Here is a 17,561-nt window from a genome sequence, read left to right on the forward strand (position 1 = left end):
ACCCCCCCAAATAGCCCCCCCATAGGGACCCCCCCAAACCGAACCCCCATAGGGCCCCCCCCAAAACCAACCTCCATAGGGACCCCCCCAAATAGCCCCCCCATAGGGACCCCCCCAAATAGCCCCCCCCATAGGGACCCCCCCAAATCTCATGGGGGTGTGTGTGGGGGGGATGTCTCTCATTTAAGGGGGGGTCCCCATTATGGGGGGTCCCTAATTTAGGGGGGACCCCCCCTAATTTGGGGGTCCTGGTCAAGGTCACCTCAAGGACACATTGGGGGGGGGGTCCCCATAAGAAGTGGGGGGGGGGGGGGGCATCAAATCCCCCCCCCCCCCCCCCCCCAATCCCTATCCGCATCCCGGCTCCCCGTTGCTAAGGGGCCCCCGTTGCCATGGCGACGCCGTTGCCAGGCAGCAGCGTTGCCTTGGCAATGGGAGCGGGGATGCTGCGGCTTTGGGGGGGGGGGGGGGGCACAAAGCTCATTAGAAACAGCGCTAATTAATTAAGGGGGGGGTTATGGGGGGGGGGGCCTTAAAGGGGCGGGGCTTGGGTTGCATTGGGGGGGGGAGGGGGTCTATAGGTATTTGGGGGGGGGGAGGGGATGGGGCCGCATTGCGGGGGGGGGGGGGAATGGGGGGGTGCGTTAAGAAGGGGGGGTTAATGGGGGGTGCATTGCAGTGGGGGGGGTAATAAATGGGGGTGCCCTATAGGGGTGTTAATGGGGGGGTTAAATTGGGGGTGCCCTATAGGAGAAGTCCATAGGGGGGCAAATTGGGGGTGCCCTATAGGGGTGTTAATGGGGGGGGTAAATTGGGGGTGCCCTATAGGAGAAGTCCATAGGGGGGCAAATTGGGGGTGCCCTATAGGGGTGTTAATGGGGGGGTTTAATTGGGGGTACCCTATAGGAGAAGTCCATAGGGGGGCAAATTGGGGGTGCCCTATAGGGGTGGTAATGGGGGGGTTTAATTGGGGGTACCCTATAGGAGAAGTCCATAGGGGGGCAAATTGGGGGTGCCCTATAGGGGTGTTAATGGGGGGGTTAAATTGGGGGTACCCTATAGGAGAAGTCCATAGGGGGGCAAATTGGGGGTGCCCTATAGGGGTGTTAATGGGGGGGGTTAAATTGGGGGTGCCCTATAGGGGTGTTAATGGGGGGGTTAAATTGGGGGTACCCTATAGGGGTGAAAATGGGGGGGCAAATTGGGGGTACCCTATAGGAGAAGTCCATGGGGGGGGCAAATTGGGGGTGCCCTATAGGGGTGTTAATGGGGGGGTTAAATTGGGGGTACCCCATAGAAGGGTGCCCTATAGACAGGTATCCTATAGGTACCCCATAGGGGGGTGTTGAATAGGGGTTGCCCTATGGGGGGGTTAAAACTGGGGTACCCTATAGGGGTGTCAATGGGGGGGGTGCAAAACTGGGGGTGCCCATGGTTGGGGGGGGGGCATTGCAGTGGGGTTATGGGGGGGGCGCTGCATTGCAGTGGGGGGGGGGGTCCTTTAATGGGGGGATCCCATGGGGGGGTCTATGGGGGGGTCTATGGAGTGTCTATGGGGGGGTCTATGGAGTGTCTATGGGGGGGTCTATGGGGGTGTCTATGGGGGTGTCTATGGGGTGTCCATGGCGGGGTCTATGGGGGGGGTCTATGGGGGGCTCTATTGGGGTCTATGGGGGGTCTATGGGGGGTCTATTGGGGTCTATGGGGGTGTCTATGGGGGGTCTATGGGGTGTCTATGGGGGGGTCCATAGGGGCATCTATGGGGGTGTCTTTTGAGGTCTATGGGGGTCTATGGGGGGTCTATGGGTGTCTATGGGGGGGTCTATTGGGGTCTGTGGGGGGTCTATGGGGTGTCTATGGGGGTGTCTATGGAGCGGTCTATGGGGTGTCTATGGGGCGGTCTATAGGGGTGTCTATGGGGTGTCTATGGGGCGGTCTATGGGGTGTCTATGGGGGTCTATGTGGGTCTGTGGGGCGGTCTATGGGGGTGTCTATGGGGCAGTCTATAGGGGTGTCTATGGGGTGTCTATGGGGTGTCTATGTGGGTCTATGTGGGTCTATTGGGGGGGGGGGGGTTCTCACTGCAGGTCCCCCTCGTGTCCCCCTCCCCCCCCCTTGATCCGCAGTAAAAGAGGCGTGGCCAAAACCCACCAACGGGGGGGGGGGGGGGGGTCCCTTCCTCGCTCTCTGATTGGCCGCTCCTTCCCCCCCCCCCCCCCCCCCAAAAAACCCACACGAGGCCGCCCCGCTCCCCCCTCCCCATTCCCGGCTCCGCAGCCGCGGGGGCCGCTTCGTTCCCTGCGTTCCGAACGGAGCCGAACGGAGCCGAACGGACCCGAACACCCCCCTCCCCCCTTCCCCACCCCCAACCCCGCCCCCCCACAAGCAGAGCCTCGTCCGGCTGCAGCCATGGGGGTACGTGGGGGGGGGGGGGGATAATGGGGTGTATGGGGTGATAATGGGGTCTATGGGGTGATAAAGGGGTCTATGGGGGGGATAATGGGGTCTATGGGGGGATAATGGGGTCTATGGGGGGATAATGGGGTGTCTGGGGGGATAATGGGGTGTATGGGGGGGATAATGGGGTGTATGGGGGGATAATGGGGTGTATGGGGGGATAATGGGGTCTATGGGGGGGATAATGGGGTGTATGGGGGGGATAATGGGGTGTATGGGGGTGATAATGGGGTGTATGGGGGGGATAATGGGGTGTATGGGGGGATAATGGGGTGTATGGGGGGATAATGGGGTGTATAGGGGGTGATAATGGGGTGTATAGGGGGTGATAAAGGGGTCTATGGGGGGATAATGGGGTGTATAGGGGATGTGGGGTGATAATGGGGAGTATAGGGGGTGATAATGGGGTGTATGGGGGGGTGATAATGGGGAGTATAGGGGGTGATAATGGGGTGTATAGGGGGTGATAATGGGCTCTATGGGGGGGATAATGGGCTCTATGGGGGGATAATGGGGTGTATAGGGGATGTGGGGTGATAATGGGGAGTATAGGGGGTGATAATGGGGTGTATAGGGGACAGGCAAGCTGATAACGGGGTCAATAGGGGACGGGCAAGGAGATATGGGGGGGTGCGAGGTGATAACGGGGTCTATAGGGGATGGGGAGGGTGATAACGGGGTCTATAGGGGATGGGGAGGGTGATAACGGGGTCTATAGGGGACAGGCAAGGCGCTATAGGGGACGTGCGAGGTGCTATGAAGGACGTGCAAGGTGATAACGGGGTCTATAGGGGACGTGCAATGTGCTATGGGGGGTGCAAAGGTGATAACGGGGGGGTGCAGTGCCCTATAGGGCACGTGCAATGCGCTATGGGGGGGTGCAAGGCTCTATAGGGGATGTGCAAGGCTCTATAGGGGACGTGCAAGGCTCTATAGGGCACATGCAATGCGCTATGGGGGGGTGCAAGGCTCTATAGGGGACGTGCAATGCGCTATAGGGGACGTGCAAGGCTCTATAGGGCACATGCAATGCGCTATGGGGGGGTGCAAGGCTCTATAGGGGACGTGCAATGCGCTATAGGGGATGTGCAAGGCTCTATAGGGGACGTGCAATGCGCTATAGGGGATGTGCAAGGCTCTATAGGGGACGTGCAATGCGCTATGGGGGGGTGCAAGGCTCTATAGGGGACGTGCAAGGCTCTATAGGGCACATGCAATGCGCTATAGGGGATGTGCAAGGCTCTATAGGGGACGTGCAATGCGCTATAGGGGATGTGCAAGGCTCTATAGGGGACGTGCAATGCGCTATGGGGGGGTGCAAGGCTCTATAGGGGACGTGCAAGGCTCTATAGGGCACATGCAATGCACTATGGGGGGGTGCAAGGCTCTATAGGGGACGTGCAATGCGCTATGGGGGGGTGCAAGGCTCTATAGGGGACGTGCAAGGCTCTATAGGGCACATGCAATGCGCTATGGGGGGGTGCAAGGCTCTATAGGGGACGTGCAATGCGCTATAGGGACGTGCAAGGCTCTATAGGGCACATGCAATGCGCTATGGGGGGGTGCAAGGCTCTATAGGGGACGTGCAATGCGCTATAGGGACGTGCAAGGCTCTATAGGGGACATGCAAGGCTCTATAGGGCACATGCAATGCGCTATGGGGGGGTGCAAGGCTCTATAGGGGACGTGCAATGCGCTATAGGGGGGTGCAAGGCTCTATAGGGCACATGCGATGCGCTATAGGGGCAGTGCAAGGCTCTATAGGGGATGTGCAATGCGCTATGGGGGGGTGCAAGGCTCTATAGGGGGGATACAAGGCTCTATAGGGCACATGCAATGAGCTATAGGGGGAGTGCAGGGCTCTATAGGGGGGATGCAAGGCTCTATAGGGACATGCAATGCGCTATAGGGGGAGTGCAGGGCTCTATAGGGGGGATGCAAGGCTCTATAGGGACATGCAATGAGCTATAGGGGGATGCAAGGCTCTATAGGGCACATGCGGTGCACTATGGGGGGGATGCAAGGCTCTATAGGGGACGTGCAATGCGCTATAGGGGGGATGCAAGGCTCTATAGGGCACATGCAATGAGCTATAGGGGGGATGCAAGGCTCTATAGGGCACATGCAATGAGCTATAGGGGGGTGCAAGGCTCTATAGGGTACGTGCAATGAGCTATAGGGGGATGCAAGGCTCTATAGGGCACATGCAATGAGCTATAGGGGGATGCAAGGCTCTATAGGGGACGTGCAATGCGCTATAGGGGGGATGCAAGGCTCTATAGGGCACATGCAATGAGCTATAGGGGGGTGCAAGGCTCTATAGGGTACGTGCAATGAGCTATAGGGGGATGCAAGGCTCTATAGGGCACATGCAATGAGCTATAGGGGGATGCAAGGCTCTATAGGGCACATGCAATGAGCTATAGGGGGATGCAAGGCTCTATAGGGCACATGCAATGAGCTATAGGGGGGATGCAAGGCTCTATAGGGCACATGCAATGAGCTATAGGGGGGATGCAAGGCTCTATAGGGCACATGCAATGAGCTATAGGGGGGATGCAAGGCTCTATAGGGCACATGCAATGAGCTATAGGGGGATGCAAGGCTCTATAGGGCACATGCAATGAGCTATAGGGGGAGTGCAGGGCTCTATAGGGGGGATGCAAGGCTCTATAGGGCACATGCAATGAGCTATAGGGGGATGCAAGGCTCTATAGGGCACATGCAATGAGCTATAGGGGGATGCAAGGCTCTATAGGGCACATGCAATGAGCTATAGGGGGGTGCAAGGCTCTATAGGGCACATGCAATGAGCTATAGGGGGGTGCAAGGCTCTATAGGGCCGTTGAAAGCCGCTATGGGGGGGGTGTAAGGTTCTATAGGGGACGGGCACGGTGATAACGGGGTCTATAGGAGGCGTGCAAGGAGCTGATGCGTGTGCAAGGGGCGTGCAAGGAGCTATAGGGGACGTGCAGTGCGCTATGGGGGGGTGCAGTGCTCTATAGGGGACGTGCAATGAGCTATAGGGGGGTGCAATGCCCTATAGGGGACGTGCAGTACGCTATGGGGGGGTGCAATGCCCTATAGGGGACGTGCAGTGCGCTATAGGGGGGTGCAATGCCCTATAGGGGACGTGCAGTGCGCTATGGGGGGGTGCAGTGCCCTATAGGGGACGTGCAATGTGCTATAGGGGGGTGCAGTGCCCTATAGGGGACGTGCAGTGCGCTATAGGGGGGTGCAATGCCCTATAGGGGACGTGCAGTGCGCTATGGAGGGGTGCAGTGCCCTATAGGGGACGTGCAATGCGCTATGGGGGGGTGCAATGCCCTATAGGGGACGTGCAGTGCGCTATGGGGGGGTGCAATGCCCTATAGGGGACGTGCAGTACGCTATGGGGGGGTGCAATGCCCTATAGGGGACGTGCAGTGCGCTATGGGGGGGTGCAATGCCCTATAGGGGATGTGCAGTGCGCTATAGGGGGGTGCAGTGCCCTATAGGGGACGTGCAGTGCGCTATAGGGGGGTGCAATGCCCTATAGGGGATGTGCAATGTGCTATAGGGGATGTGCAATGTGCTATAGGGGACGTGCAGTGCGCTATGGGGGGGTGCAGTGCCCTATAGGGGGGTGCAAGGGTCTATAGGGGACGTGCAATGCGCTATGGGGGGGTGCAGTGCCCTATAGGGGACGTGCAATGCGCTATAGGGGGGTGCAGTGCCCTATAGGGGATGTGCAATACGCTATGGGGGGGTGCAATGCGCTATAGGGGGGTGTAAGGGTCTATAGGGGGTGTGCAAAGCACTATGGGTGGGTGTAAGGTTCTATAGGGCACATGCAATGCGCTATGGGGGGGATGCTGCAAGGCTCTATGGGGCACATGCAATGCGCTATGGGGGGGGTGCAGGGCTCTATGGGGCACATGCAATGCGCTATAGGGGGGTGAAAGGCTCTATGGGGCACATGCAATGCGCTATAGGGGGGTGAAAGGCTCTTTGGGGCACAGGCAATGAGCTATAGGGGAGGGATGCAATGCCCTATGGGGTGGTGCAAGGCTCTATGGGGCACATACAATGCCCTATGGGGGGGTGCAGGGCTCTATGGGGCACATGCAATGCGCTATGGGGTGGGATGCAAGGCTCTATAGGGCACATACAATGCCCTATGGGGGGGGTGCAGGGCTCTATGGGGCACATGCAATGCGCTATGGGGTGGGATGCAAGGCTCTATGGGGCACAGGCAATGTGCTATAGGGGGGTGAAAGGCTCTATGGGGCACATGCAATGCGCTATAGGGGGGTGAAAGGCTCTATGGGGCACATGCAATGCGCTATAGGGGGGTGCAAGGCTCTATGGGGCACAGGCAATGCGCTATAGGGCACATGTAATGCCCTATGGGGGGGGTGCAGGGCTCTATGGGGCACAGGCAATGCGCTATAGGGCACATGTAATGCCCTATAGGGGGGGTGCAGGGCTCTATGGGGCACAGGCAATGCGCTATAGGGGGGTGAAAGGGGGGTGTACCACGTATGTACCACGTCTGTGCCCCCTATGTCACGTGGGTCGCGTATGTGCCATGCATGTCACGTGTCCATCCCCCCCCCCCCCCGCAATCCCCTCCCCCCCCCGTAACCTTCCTCTCTCCTTCCCCTCCCCCTCCCCCCCCCCCCGTTAATTAATTAATGAAGGGGGAGGGGGAGGGGAATGAGAGGGGGGAGGGGACCCCTCCCCCCCCATAGAAATGGGGGCACCCGAAATAGGGGGACCCCCCCCATGTGGGGGTCGCCCCATAGCGATGTATAGAGACCCCCCCCCATAGTGATGTATGGGGACCCCCCATTTTGGGGTCACCCCATAGCGATGTATAGGGCACCCCCATAGTGACGTATAGAGACCCCCCCATTTTGGGGTCTCCCCATAGTGATGTATAGGGCCACCCCATAGTGATGTATAGGGACCCCCCCATTTTGGGGTCTCCCCATAGTGATGTATAGGGCCCCCCCATAGTGATGTATGGGGACACCCCCATAGTGATGTATAGGGACCCCCCCATTTTGGGGTCTCCCCATAGTGATGTATAGGGCACCCCCATAGTGACGTATAGAGACCCCCCCATTTTGGGGTCTCCCCATAGTGATGTATAGGGCCCCCCCATAGTGATGTATGGGGACACCCCCATAGTGATGTATAGGGACCCCCCCCATTTTGGGGTCTCCCCATAGCGATGTATAGGGCACCCCTATAGTGACGTATAGAGACCCCCTCATTTTGGGGTCCCCCCATAGCGATGTATAGGGACCCCCATAGTGACGTATAGAGACCCCCCCATTTTGGGGTCTCCCCATAGTGATGTATGGGGACACCCCATAGTGATGTATTGGGACCCCTCCCATTTTGGGGTCTCCCCATAGCGATGTATAGGGCACCCCCATAGTGACGTATAGAGACCCCCCCCATTTTGGGGTCTCCCCATAGCGATGTATAGGGACCCCCATAGTGACATATAGAGCCCCCCCCCACTTTGGGGTCTCCCCATAGCGATGTATAGGGACACCCCATAGTGATGTATAGAGACCCCCCCCATTTTGGGGTCTCCCCATAGCGATGTATAGGGACCCCCATAGTGACGTATAGAGTCCCCCCCCACTTTGGGGTCCCCCTATAGCGATGTATAGGGACACCCCCATAGTGACGTATAGGGACCCCTCCCATTTTGGGGCCCCCCATAGTGATCTATAGGGCCCCCCCATAGTGATGTATAGGGACCCCCCCCATTTTGGGGTCCCCCCATAGTGATGTATAGGGCCCCCCCATAGTGATGTATAGGGCACCCCCATAGCGATCTATAGGGCCCCCCCATAGTGATCTATAGGGCACCCCCATAGTGATCTATAGGGACCCCCCCAATCTGCCCCTCCCCCCACAGATACACACAGAGGGCCCCCCCACACACCCCCTCCCCCCACCATAAGGGGCCCCTCCCCCCTCCTCGCCCCTCCCCCCCCTCCCCCCTCCGGATTAACGGGGGAGCAGATGGCGAAGGGGGGGGGGCGACCCCTCCCCCCCCCTCCCCCCCCCCCCCGTGTCCTTGTCCTTGGGTGGGGGAGGGGCGAAAGGGAGGGGGAGGGGATGGGGGGGGTTTCTATGGGGCGGGAGGGGTTGTTATGGGGTGCCCAAGGGGGGCTCAATTGGGGGGTGCAATGGGGGTTCTATTGATGGGGGGCTCAGTTGTGGGTCCGGGTGCCCCATTGGGGCTCCGTTGTGGGTCTGGGTGCCCCGTTGTGGGGCAGTTATGGGGCAGTTGTGGGTTGGGGGGGTCAGTTATGGGTCTTTTATGGGGCAATCATGTGGCAGTTATGGGGCAGTTGTGGGGCAGCTATGGGGTAGTTATGGGGCAGTTGTGGGGCAGCTATGGGGCAGTTGTGGGGCAGCTATGGGGTAGTTATGGGGCAGTTGTGGGGCAGCTATGGGGCAGTTGTGGGCTGGGGGGGGCAGTTACGGGTCTGTTATGGGGCAGTCATGTGGCAGCTATGGGGCAGTTGTGGGGCAGTTATGGGGCAGTTGTGGGGCAGCTATGGGGCAGTTATGGGGCAATTGTGTGGCAGCTATGGGGCAGTTGTGCTGGGGGGGCCAATTAGGGGTCTGTTATGGGGCAGTCGTGGCAGTTATGGGGCAGTTATGGGTCACTTAAGGGTCAGTTATAGGTCACTTATAGGTCAGTTATGGGTCACGTATGGGTGACTCATGGCTCACTTATGGGTCAGTTATGGGTCACTTATTGCTCACTTATGGGTCAATTATGGCTCACTTATGGGTCACTTATGGCTCAGTTATGGGTCTTGGAGATCTCAGTTGTGGGTCCAGCTGTGTGTGGGGGGGCTCTCACTTATGGGTCCCGGGGGGGGATCAGTTGTGGGTGTGGGAGTGCTCAGTTATGGGTCCGGGAGTGCCCACTTATGGGTCAGTTATGGCTCACTTATGGGTCTGGGAGGTCTCAGTTATGGGTCCGGGAGTGCTCATTTATGGCTCACTTATGGGTCATGTATGGCTCACTTATAGGTCAGTTATGGCTCACTTATGGGTCAGCTATGGGTCACTTATGGCTCACTTATGGGTCAGTTATGGCTCACTTACAGGTCAGTTATGGCTCACTTATGGGTCTGGGAGGTCTCAGTTATGGGTCCCGGAGTGCTCAGTTATGGCTCACTTATGGGTCACTTATGGCTCACTTATGGGTCAGTTATGGCTCACTTATAGGTCAGTTATGGCTCACTTATGGCTCACTTATGTGTCTGGGAGGTCTCAGTTATGGGTCAGTTATGGCTCACTTACAGCTCACTTATGGGTCTGGGTAGTCTCACTTATGGGTCTGGGAGGTCTCAGTTATGGCTCACTTATGTGTCTGGAAGGTCTCACTTATGGGTCTGAGAAGTCCCACTTATGGGTCTGGAAGGTCTTAGTTATGGGTCAGTTGTGGCTCCCTTATGGGTCAGTTATGGCTCACTTATAGGTCAGTTATGGCTCACTTATGGGTCTGGGAGGTCTCAGTTACAGGTCTGGGAGTGCTCAGTTATGGCTCACTTATGGGTCAGTTATGGCTCCCTTATGGGTCAGTTATGACTCACTTATAGGTCAGTTATGGATCACTTATGGGTCCGGGAGTGCTCAGTTATGTCTCACTTATGGGTCAGTTATGGCTCACTTATGGGTCTGGGAGGTCTCAGTTACAGGTCTGGGAGTGCTCAGTTATGGCTCACTTATGGGTCAGTTATGGCTCCCTTATGGGTCAGTTATGACTCACTTATAGGTCAGTTATGGATCACTTATGGGTCCGGGAGTGCTCAGTTATGTCTCACTTATGGGTCAGTTATGGCTCACTTATGGGTCTGGGAGGTCTCAGTTACAGGTCTGGGAGTGCTCAGTTATGGCTCACTTATGGGTCAGTTATGGCTCCCTTATGGGTCAGTTATGACTCACTTATAGGTCAGTTATGGATCACTTATGGGTCCGGGAGTGCTCAGTTATGTCTCACTTATGGGTCAGTTATGGCTCACTTATGGGTCTGGGAGGTCTCAGTTACAGGTCTGGGAGTGCTCAGTTATGGCTCACTTATGGGTCAGTTATGGCTCACTTATGGGTCTGAGAGGTCTCACTTATGTGTCTTTGAGGTCTCACTTATGGGTCTGGGAGGTCTCACTTACGGGTCTGGGAGGTCTTAGTTATGGGTCAGTTATGGCTCAGTTATGGCTCACTTATGGGTCAGTTATGGCTCACTTATGGGTCTGGGAGGTCTCACTTATGGCTCACTTATGGGTCAGTTATGGCTCACTTGTAGGTCACTTATGGCTCACTTGTAGGTCAGTTATGGTTCACTTATGGGTCTGGGAGGTCTACTTATGGATCACTTATAGGTCAGTTATGTCTCACTTATGGGTCCGGGAGGTCTCATTTATGGGTCCTGGAGGTCTCACTTATGGCTCACTTATGGGTCAGTTATGGCTCACGTATGGCTCACTTTTGGGTCACTTATGGGTCAGTTATGGCTCCCTTATGGGTCAGTTATGACTCACTTATGGGTCAGTTATGGCTCCCTTATGGGTCTGGAAGGTCTCATTTATGTGTTTGGGAGGTCTCACTTATGGGTCTGGAAGGTCTTAGTTATGGCTCAGTTATGGCTCACTTATGGGTCAGTTACGGCTCACTTGCAGGTCACTTATGGCTCACTTATAGGTCAGTTATGTCTCACTTATGGGTCCGGGAGGTCTCAGTTATGGCTCAGTTATGGGTCCGGGAGGTCTCACTTATGGGTCCGGGAGGTCTCAGTTATGGGTCTGGGAGGTCTCAGTTATGGCTCACTTATGGGTCCGTTATGGCTCACTTATAGGTCAGTTATGTCTCACTTATGGGTCCGGGAGGTCTCACTTACGGTTCAGTTATGGGTCCGGGAGGTCTCACTTATGGCTCAGTTATGGGTCCAGGAGGTCTCACTTATGTGTCTGGGAGGTCTCACTTATGGGTCCAGGAGGTCTCACTTATGTGTCCGAGAGGTCTCACTTATGGGTCCAGGAGGTCTCACTTATGTGTCCGAGAGGTCTCACTTATGGGTCTGGGAGGTCTCACTTATGGGTCAGTTACGTGTCCGGGAGGTCTCACTTATGGGTCCGGGAGGTCTCACTTATGGGTCTGGGAGGTCTCACTTATGGGTCCAGGAGGTCTCACTTATGGGTCTGGGAGGTCTCACTTATGGGTCAGTTATGGTCCGAGAGGTCTCACTTATGGTTCACTTATGGGTCCGGGAGGTCTCACTTATGGGTCTGGGAGGTCTCACTTATGGGTCCGAGAGGTCTCACTTATGGGTCCGAGAGGTCTCACTTATGGGTCCGGGAGTTCTCACTTATGGGTCTGGGAGGTCTCACTTATGGGTCCGGGAGGTCTCACTTATGGGTCCAGGAGGTCTCACTTATGGGTCCGGGAGGTCTCACTTATGGGTCCGGGAGTTCTCACTTATGGGTCCGGGAGGTCTCACTTATGGTTCAGTTATGGGTCCAGGAGGTCTCACTTACGGTTCAGTTATGGGTCCGGGAGGTCTCACTTATGGTTCAGTTATGGGTCCGGGAGGTCCCACTTATGGGTCCGGGAGGTCTCACTTATGGGTCAGTTATGGGTCCAGGAGGTCTCACTTACGTGTCCGGGAGGTCTCACTTATGGGTCCGGGAGGTCTCAGTTATGGCTCAGTTATGGGTCCGGGAGGTCTCACTTATGTGTCCGGGAGGTCTCACTTATGGTTCAGTTATGGGTCCGGGAGGTCTCACTTATGGGTCTGGGAGGTCTCACTTATGTGTCCGGGAGGTCTCACTTATGGGTCCGGGAGTTCTCACTTATGTGTCTGGGAAGTCTCACTTATGGGTCCGGGAGTTCTCACTTATGGGTCTGGGAGGTCTCACTTATGGGTCCGGGAGGTCTCACTTATGGGTCCGGGAGGTCTCACTTATGTGTCCGGGAGGTCTCACTTATGGGTCCGGGAGTTCTCACTTATGGGTCCGGGAGTTCTCACTTATGGGTCTGGGAGGTCTCACTTATGGGTCTGGGAGGTCTCACTTATGGGTCCAGGAGGTCTCACTTATGTGTCCGGGAGGTCTCACTTATGGGTCCGGGAGTTCTCACTTATGGGTCTGGGAGGTCTCACTTATGGGTCCGGGAGGTCTCACTTATGGGTCCGGGAGTTCTCACTTATGGGTCTGGGAGGTCTCACTTATGGGTCCGGGAGGTCTCACTTATGGGTCCAGGAGGTCTCACTTATGTGTCCGGGAGGTCTCACTTATGTGTCCGGGAGGTCTCACTTATGGGTCCAGGAGGTCTCACTTATGGGTCCTGGAGGTCTCACTTATGGCTCAGTTATGTGTCCGGGAGGTCTCACTTATGGGTCCGGGAGGTCTCACTTATGGGTCTGGGAGGTCTCACTTATGGGTCCAGGAGGTCTCACTTATGGGTCCGGGAGGTCTCACTTATGGGTCAGTTATGGGTCCGAGAGGTCTCACTTATGGTTCACTTATGGGTCCGGGAGGTCTCACTTATGGGTCAGTTATGGGTCCGGGAGGTCTCACTTATGTGTCCGGGAGGTCTCACTTATGGGTCTGGGAGGTCTCACTTATGGGTCCGGGAGGTCTCACTTATGGGTCCGGGAGGTCTCACTTATGGGTCCAGGAGGTCTCACTTATGTGTCCGGGAGGTCTCACTTATGTGTCCGGGAGGTCTCACTTATGTGTCCGGGAGGTCTCACTTATGGGTCCGGGAGGTCTCACTTATGGGTCCGGGAGGTCTCACTTATGGGTCTGGGAGGTCTCACTTATGGGTCCGGGAGGTCTCACTTATGGGTCTGGGAGGTCTCACTTATGGGTCTGGGAGGTCTCACTTATGGGTCTGGGAGGTCTCACTTATGGGTCCGGGAGGTCTCACTTATGGGTCTGGGAGGTCTCACTTATGGGTCCGGGAGTTCTCACTTATGGGTCTGGGAGGTCTCACTTACGTGTCCGGGAGGTCTCACTTATGGGTCTGGGAGGTCTCACTTATGGGTCTGGGAGGTCTCACTTATGGGTCCGGGAGGTCTCACTTATGTGTCCGGGAGGTCTCACTTATGGGTCTGGGAGGTCTCACTTATGGGTCTGGGAGGTCTCACTTATGGGTCCGGGAGGTCTCACTTATGGGTCTGGGAGGTCTCACTTATGGGTCTGGGAGGTCTCACTTATGGGTCTGGGAGGTCTCACTTATGGGTCTGGGAGGTCTCACTTATGGGTCCGGGAGTTCTCACTTATGGGTCCTGGAGGTCTCACTTATGGGTCCGGCTGTGTTTGTGGGTGTGAGCTGTGGGGTGTTGGTTTGTGTTGTACCACGTGTGGGTCCATCCGCCCCGGGGGGGGAAGGGTCGGGGCCCCCCCCACGTTCGGCGCCCCCCAACCCCCCAGCCCGGCGGCTCCGACAGCTACCGCGTGGCCACCACGCAGGACAAGGGCGAGAAGGAGTCGCCCAAGAAGGGCAAGAGCAAGACCCGGGACCTGGATGACCTCAAGAAGGAGGTGGCCATGGTGAGGTTATGGGGGGGAGGTGGGGGGTGGGGGGGTGTGGGGGGGATGGGGGGTGTGGGGGGTGTGGGGGGTGTGGGGGGTATGGGGGGTATGGGGGGTATAGGGGGTATGGGGGATATAGGGGGTAATGGGGGTATGAGGGGTATAGGGGGTATGGGGGGTATAGGGGGTATGGGGGTATAGGGGTTAATAGGGGTATGGGGGATATAGGGGGTATGGGGGGTATAGGGGGTATGGGGGATATAGGGGGTAATGGGGGTATGAGGGGTATAGGGGGTATGGGGGGTATGGGGATATGGGGGGTATGGGGGGTATGGGGGGTATGGGGGGTATAGGGGGTATGGGGATATGGGGATATGGGGGGTATAGGGGGTATGGGGGATATAGGGGGTAATGGGGGTATGAGGGGTATAGGGGGTATGGAGGGTATGGGGATATGGGGGGTATGGGGGGTATAGGGGGTATGGGGGGTATGGGGGGTATAGGGGGTATGGGGGGTATGGGGGGTATAGGGGGTATGGGGGATATAGGGGGTAATGGGGGTATGAGGGGTATAGGGGGTATGGGGATATGGGGGGTATGGGGGGGTATGGGGGGTATAGGGGATAGGGGGGGTATGGGGGGTATAGGGGGTATGGGGATATGGGGGGTATGGGGGGTATAGGGGGTATGGGGATATAGGGGGTAATAGGGGTATGGGGGATATAGGGGGTATGGGGATATGGGGGTATAGGGGGTATGGGGAATATAGGGGATATGGGGGTATGGGGGTATCGGGGATATGGGGGGGTATGCGGGATATAGGGGGTATGGGATTATGGGGGGGGATAGGGTCTATTGGGTCAATATGGGGTATGGGGGGTATTGAGGGTATAGGGGGTGAGGGGGGTATGGGGGCTATAGGGGGTTATGGGGTGGTTTGGATGCACTGTTAGGGCATTTGGGGGTGGGTTATAGGGGAGGCATTGAGGGTAAATGGGGGGGGTTGTCTGGGTTTGGGTGGTTTTGGGCAATTTTGGGCGAGTTTGGGGTGGTTTTGAAGCTGTTTTGGGTTGGTTTGGGGCTGGTTTGGGGTCGTTTGGGGCTGGTTTGGGGTGGTTTGGGGCTGGTTTGGGGTCGTTTGGGGCTGGTTTGGGGTGGTTTGGGGCTGGTTTGGGGTCGTTTGGGGCTGGTTTGGGGTGGTTTGGGGCTGGTTTGGGGTCGTTTGGGGCTGGTTTGGGACACTGCTGCCCCACAGACCGAGCACAAGATGTCCATCGAGGAGGTGTGCCGGAAGTACAACACGGACTGCGTGCAGGTGGGGGGGCTTTGGGTACCCCCATTGCCCTATGGGGCTGCCCCATTGCCCCTATGACTCCCCCCATTACCCCTATGGCTCCCACACTTGCCCTTATGGGGCTCCCCCCATTGCCCCTATGGCTCCCCCATTACCAATATGACTCCCTCCATTACCCCTATGAGTCCCCCCATTGCCCCTATGGCTGCCCCATTGCCAATATTGCTCCCCCCATTGCCCCTATAGCTTTGCCCCATTACCCCTATGGCTCTGCCCCATTACCCTTATGGCTTCCCCCATTGCCCCTATGGCTCACCCCATTTCCCATATGGCTTGCCCCATTCACCCTATAGCTCCCCACATTGCCCCTATGGCTCCCCCCCATTACAACTATGACTCCCCCCATTGACCCTATGGCTGCCCCATTACCAAATGCCCACACCCCATTGCCCCTATGCCTCCCCCCATTACCCAATGGCACAGCCCATTCACCTTATGCCTCCCCACATTGCCCCTATGGCTCCCCCCCATTACAACTATGACTCCCCCCATTGACCCTATGTCTGCCCCATTAACAAATGCCTCCACCCCATTGCCTCAATGGCTCCCCCCATAACCCAACGGCACATCCCATTCACCCTATGGCTCCCCACATTCCCCCTATGGTTCCCAATATTACCCCTGTGTCTCCCCAGTTGCCCACATGGAGAACCCCATTGCTAACGGTTGCCCCCTAGGACAATAACCATAACCCTAACAGTAATGATAACCATAACCATAACCCGAACCTTAACACATAACAAACAACCCTAACCCCTAACCCCAACCCCACCCTAACCCCTAAACCCAACCCCAACCCTAACCCCAACCCCAACCCTAAACCTACCCCTAACCCTAACCCTAACCATACCCCCTACCCTAACCCTAACCCTAACCCTAACCCTAACCATATCTCCTAACCCTAACCCTAACCCTAACCCTAACCATACCCCCTAACCCTAACCCTAACCCTAAACCTAACCCTAACCCTAACGATATCCCCTAAGCCTGACCTTAACCATACCCCCTAACCCTAAACCTAACCCTAACCATATCCCCTAACCCTAACCCTAACCCTAACCCTAACCATACCCCCTAACCCTAACCCTAACCCTAACCCTAACCATACCCCCTAACCCTAACCCTAACCCTAACCCTAACCATATCCCCTAACCCTAACCCTAACCCTAACCATACCCCCTAACCCTAACCCTAACCCTAACCCTAACCATATCCCCTAACCCTAACCCTAAAACTAACCCTAACCCTATCCCCTAACACTAACCCTAACCCTAACCATACCCACTAACCCTAAACCTAACCCTAACCCTAACCATATCCCCTAACCCTAACCATACACCCAACCCTAAAACTAACCCTAACCATACACCCAACCCTAAAACTAACCCTAACCCATAACCCTAACCCATAACCCTAACACTAAAACACTACCTGTAACCCCTAACACGAACAAATAACCACTAACCCAAACCATAACCATAACCATAACCATAAATGTAACCCTAAATAATAACCCTAACCGTAACACTAACCTCTACCCCAACCACAAGCCCTAACCCTAACCACTAACCTTAACACATAACCCTAACCCTAATACCTAACCCTAACCATAACCCTAAACCTAACCCTAACCCTAACAATAAAACTAACCCTAAACCTGACCATAACCCTAACCCTAACCCTATCTGCTAACCCTAACCCTAACCCCCAACCCTAACCCATGACCCTAACACTATAAGGCTAACTGAAACCCCTAACCATAACCAATAACCTCTAACTCTAACCCCTAACACTAACCATAGCCATAACGATAAATGTAACCCTAAATACTAACCCTAAACGCAACACTAACCCCTAACTCTAACCACAAACCATAACCACTGACCCTAACCCTAAACATAACCACTAAGCCTAACCCTTAAACCCTAACCCCAAAACCTAACACAACAACCATAACCAAAACCCCTAACAGTAAGCCCTAAACCTGAAACCTAACCCTAACCATAACCATACAGCCTAAGCCTAAAACTAAAGGCAACCAAAACCCTAAACACGAACCCTAACACTATAACCCTAACTGTAACCTGTAACTATAACAATTAATCCTACCCATAAACCCTAACAATAAACCCAACACCTAACCATAACCCTAACTATAACCATAACCCTAAACCTAACAGTAACCCTAACCA

The 17,561-nt window shown here is 55.9% G+C and overlaps 1 protein-coding gene across 1 annotated transcript in view; it reads left to right on the forward strand.

Annotated features, from left to right (window-relative positions):
• The window catches only part of LOC133264613 (glutamate receptor ionotropic, kainate 5-like), a gene marked incomplete at its 5' end in the record, with an annotated part of 30,111 nt that extends 14,724 nt beyond the window's left edge, over positions 1 to 15,387 (forward strand). Inside the window, 3 exon segments of the mRNA XM_061444447.1 lie at positions 2,278 to 2,415; positions 13,914 to 14,033; positions 15,271 to 15,387. Coding sequence (XP_061300431.1) covers positions 2,278 to 2,415; positions 13,914 to 14,033; positions 15,271 to 15,387 — 375 coding nt within the window.
• Between the last annotated feature and the right edge of the window lie 2,174 nt (positions 15,388 to 17,561).

Source organism: Pezoporus flaviventris, unplaced genomic scaffold (genome assembly GCF_033815535.1).
Source record: "Pezoporus flaviventris isolate CSIRO_AGI_PZ_B2104156 unplaced genomic scaffold, CSIRO_AGI_Pfla_v1 ptg000886l, whole genome shotgun sequence".
Lineage (NCBI taxonomy): Eukaryota > Metazoa > Chordata > Aves > Psittaciformes > Psittacidae > Pezoporus > Pezoporus flaviventris.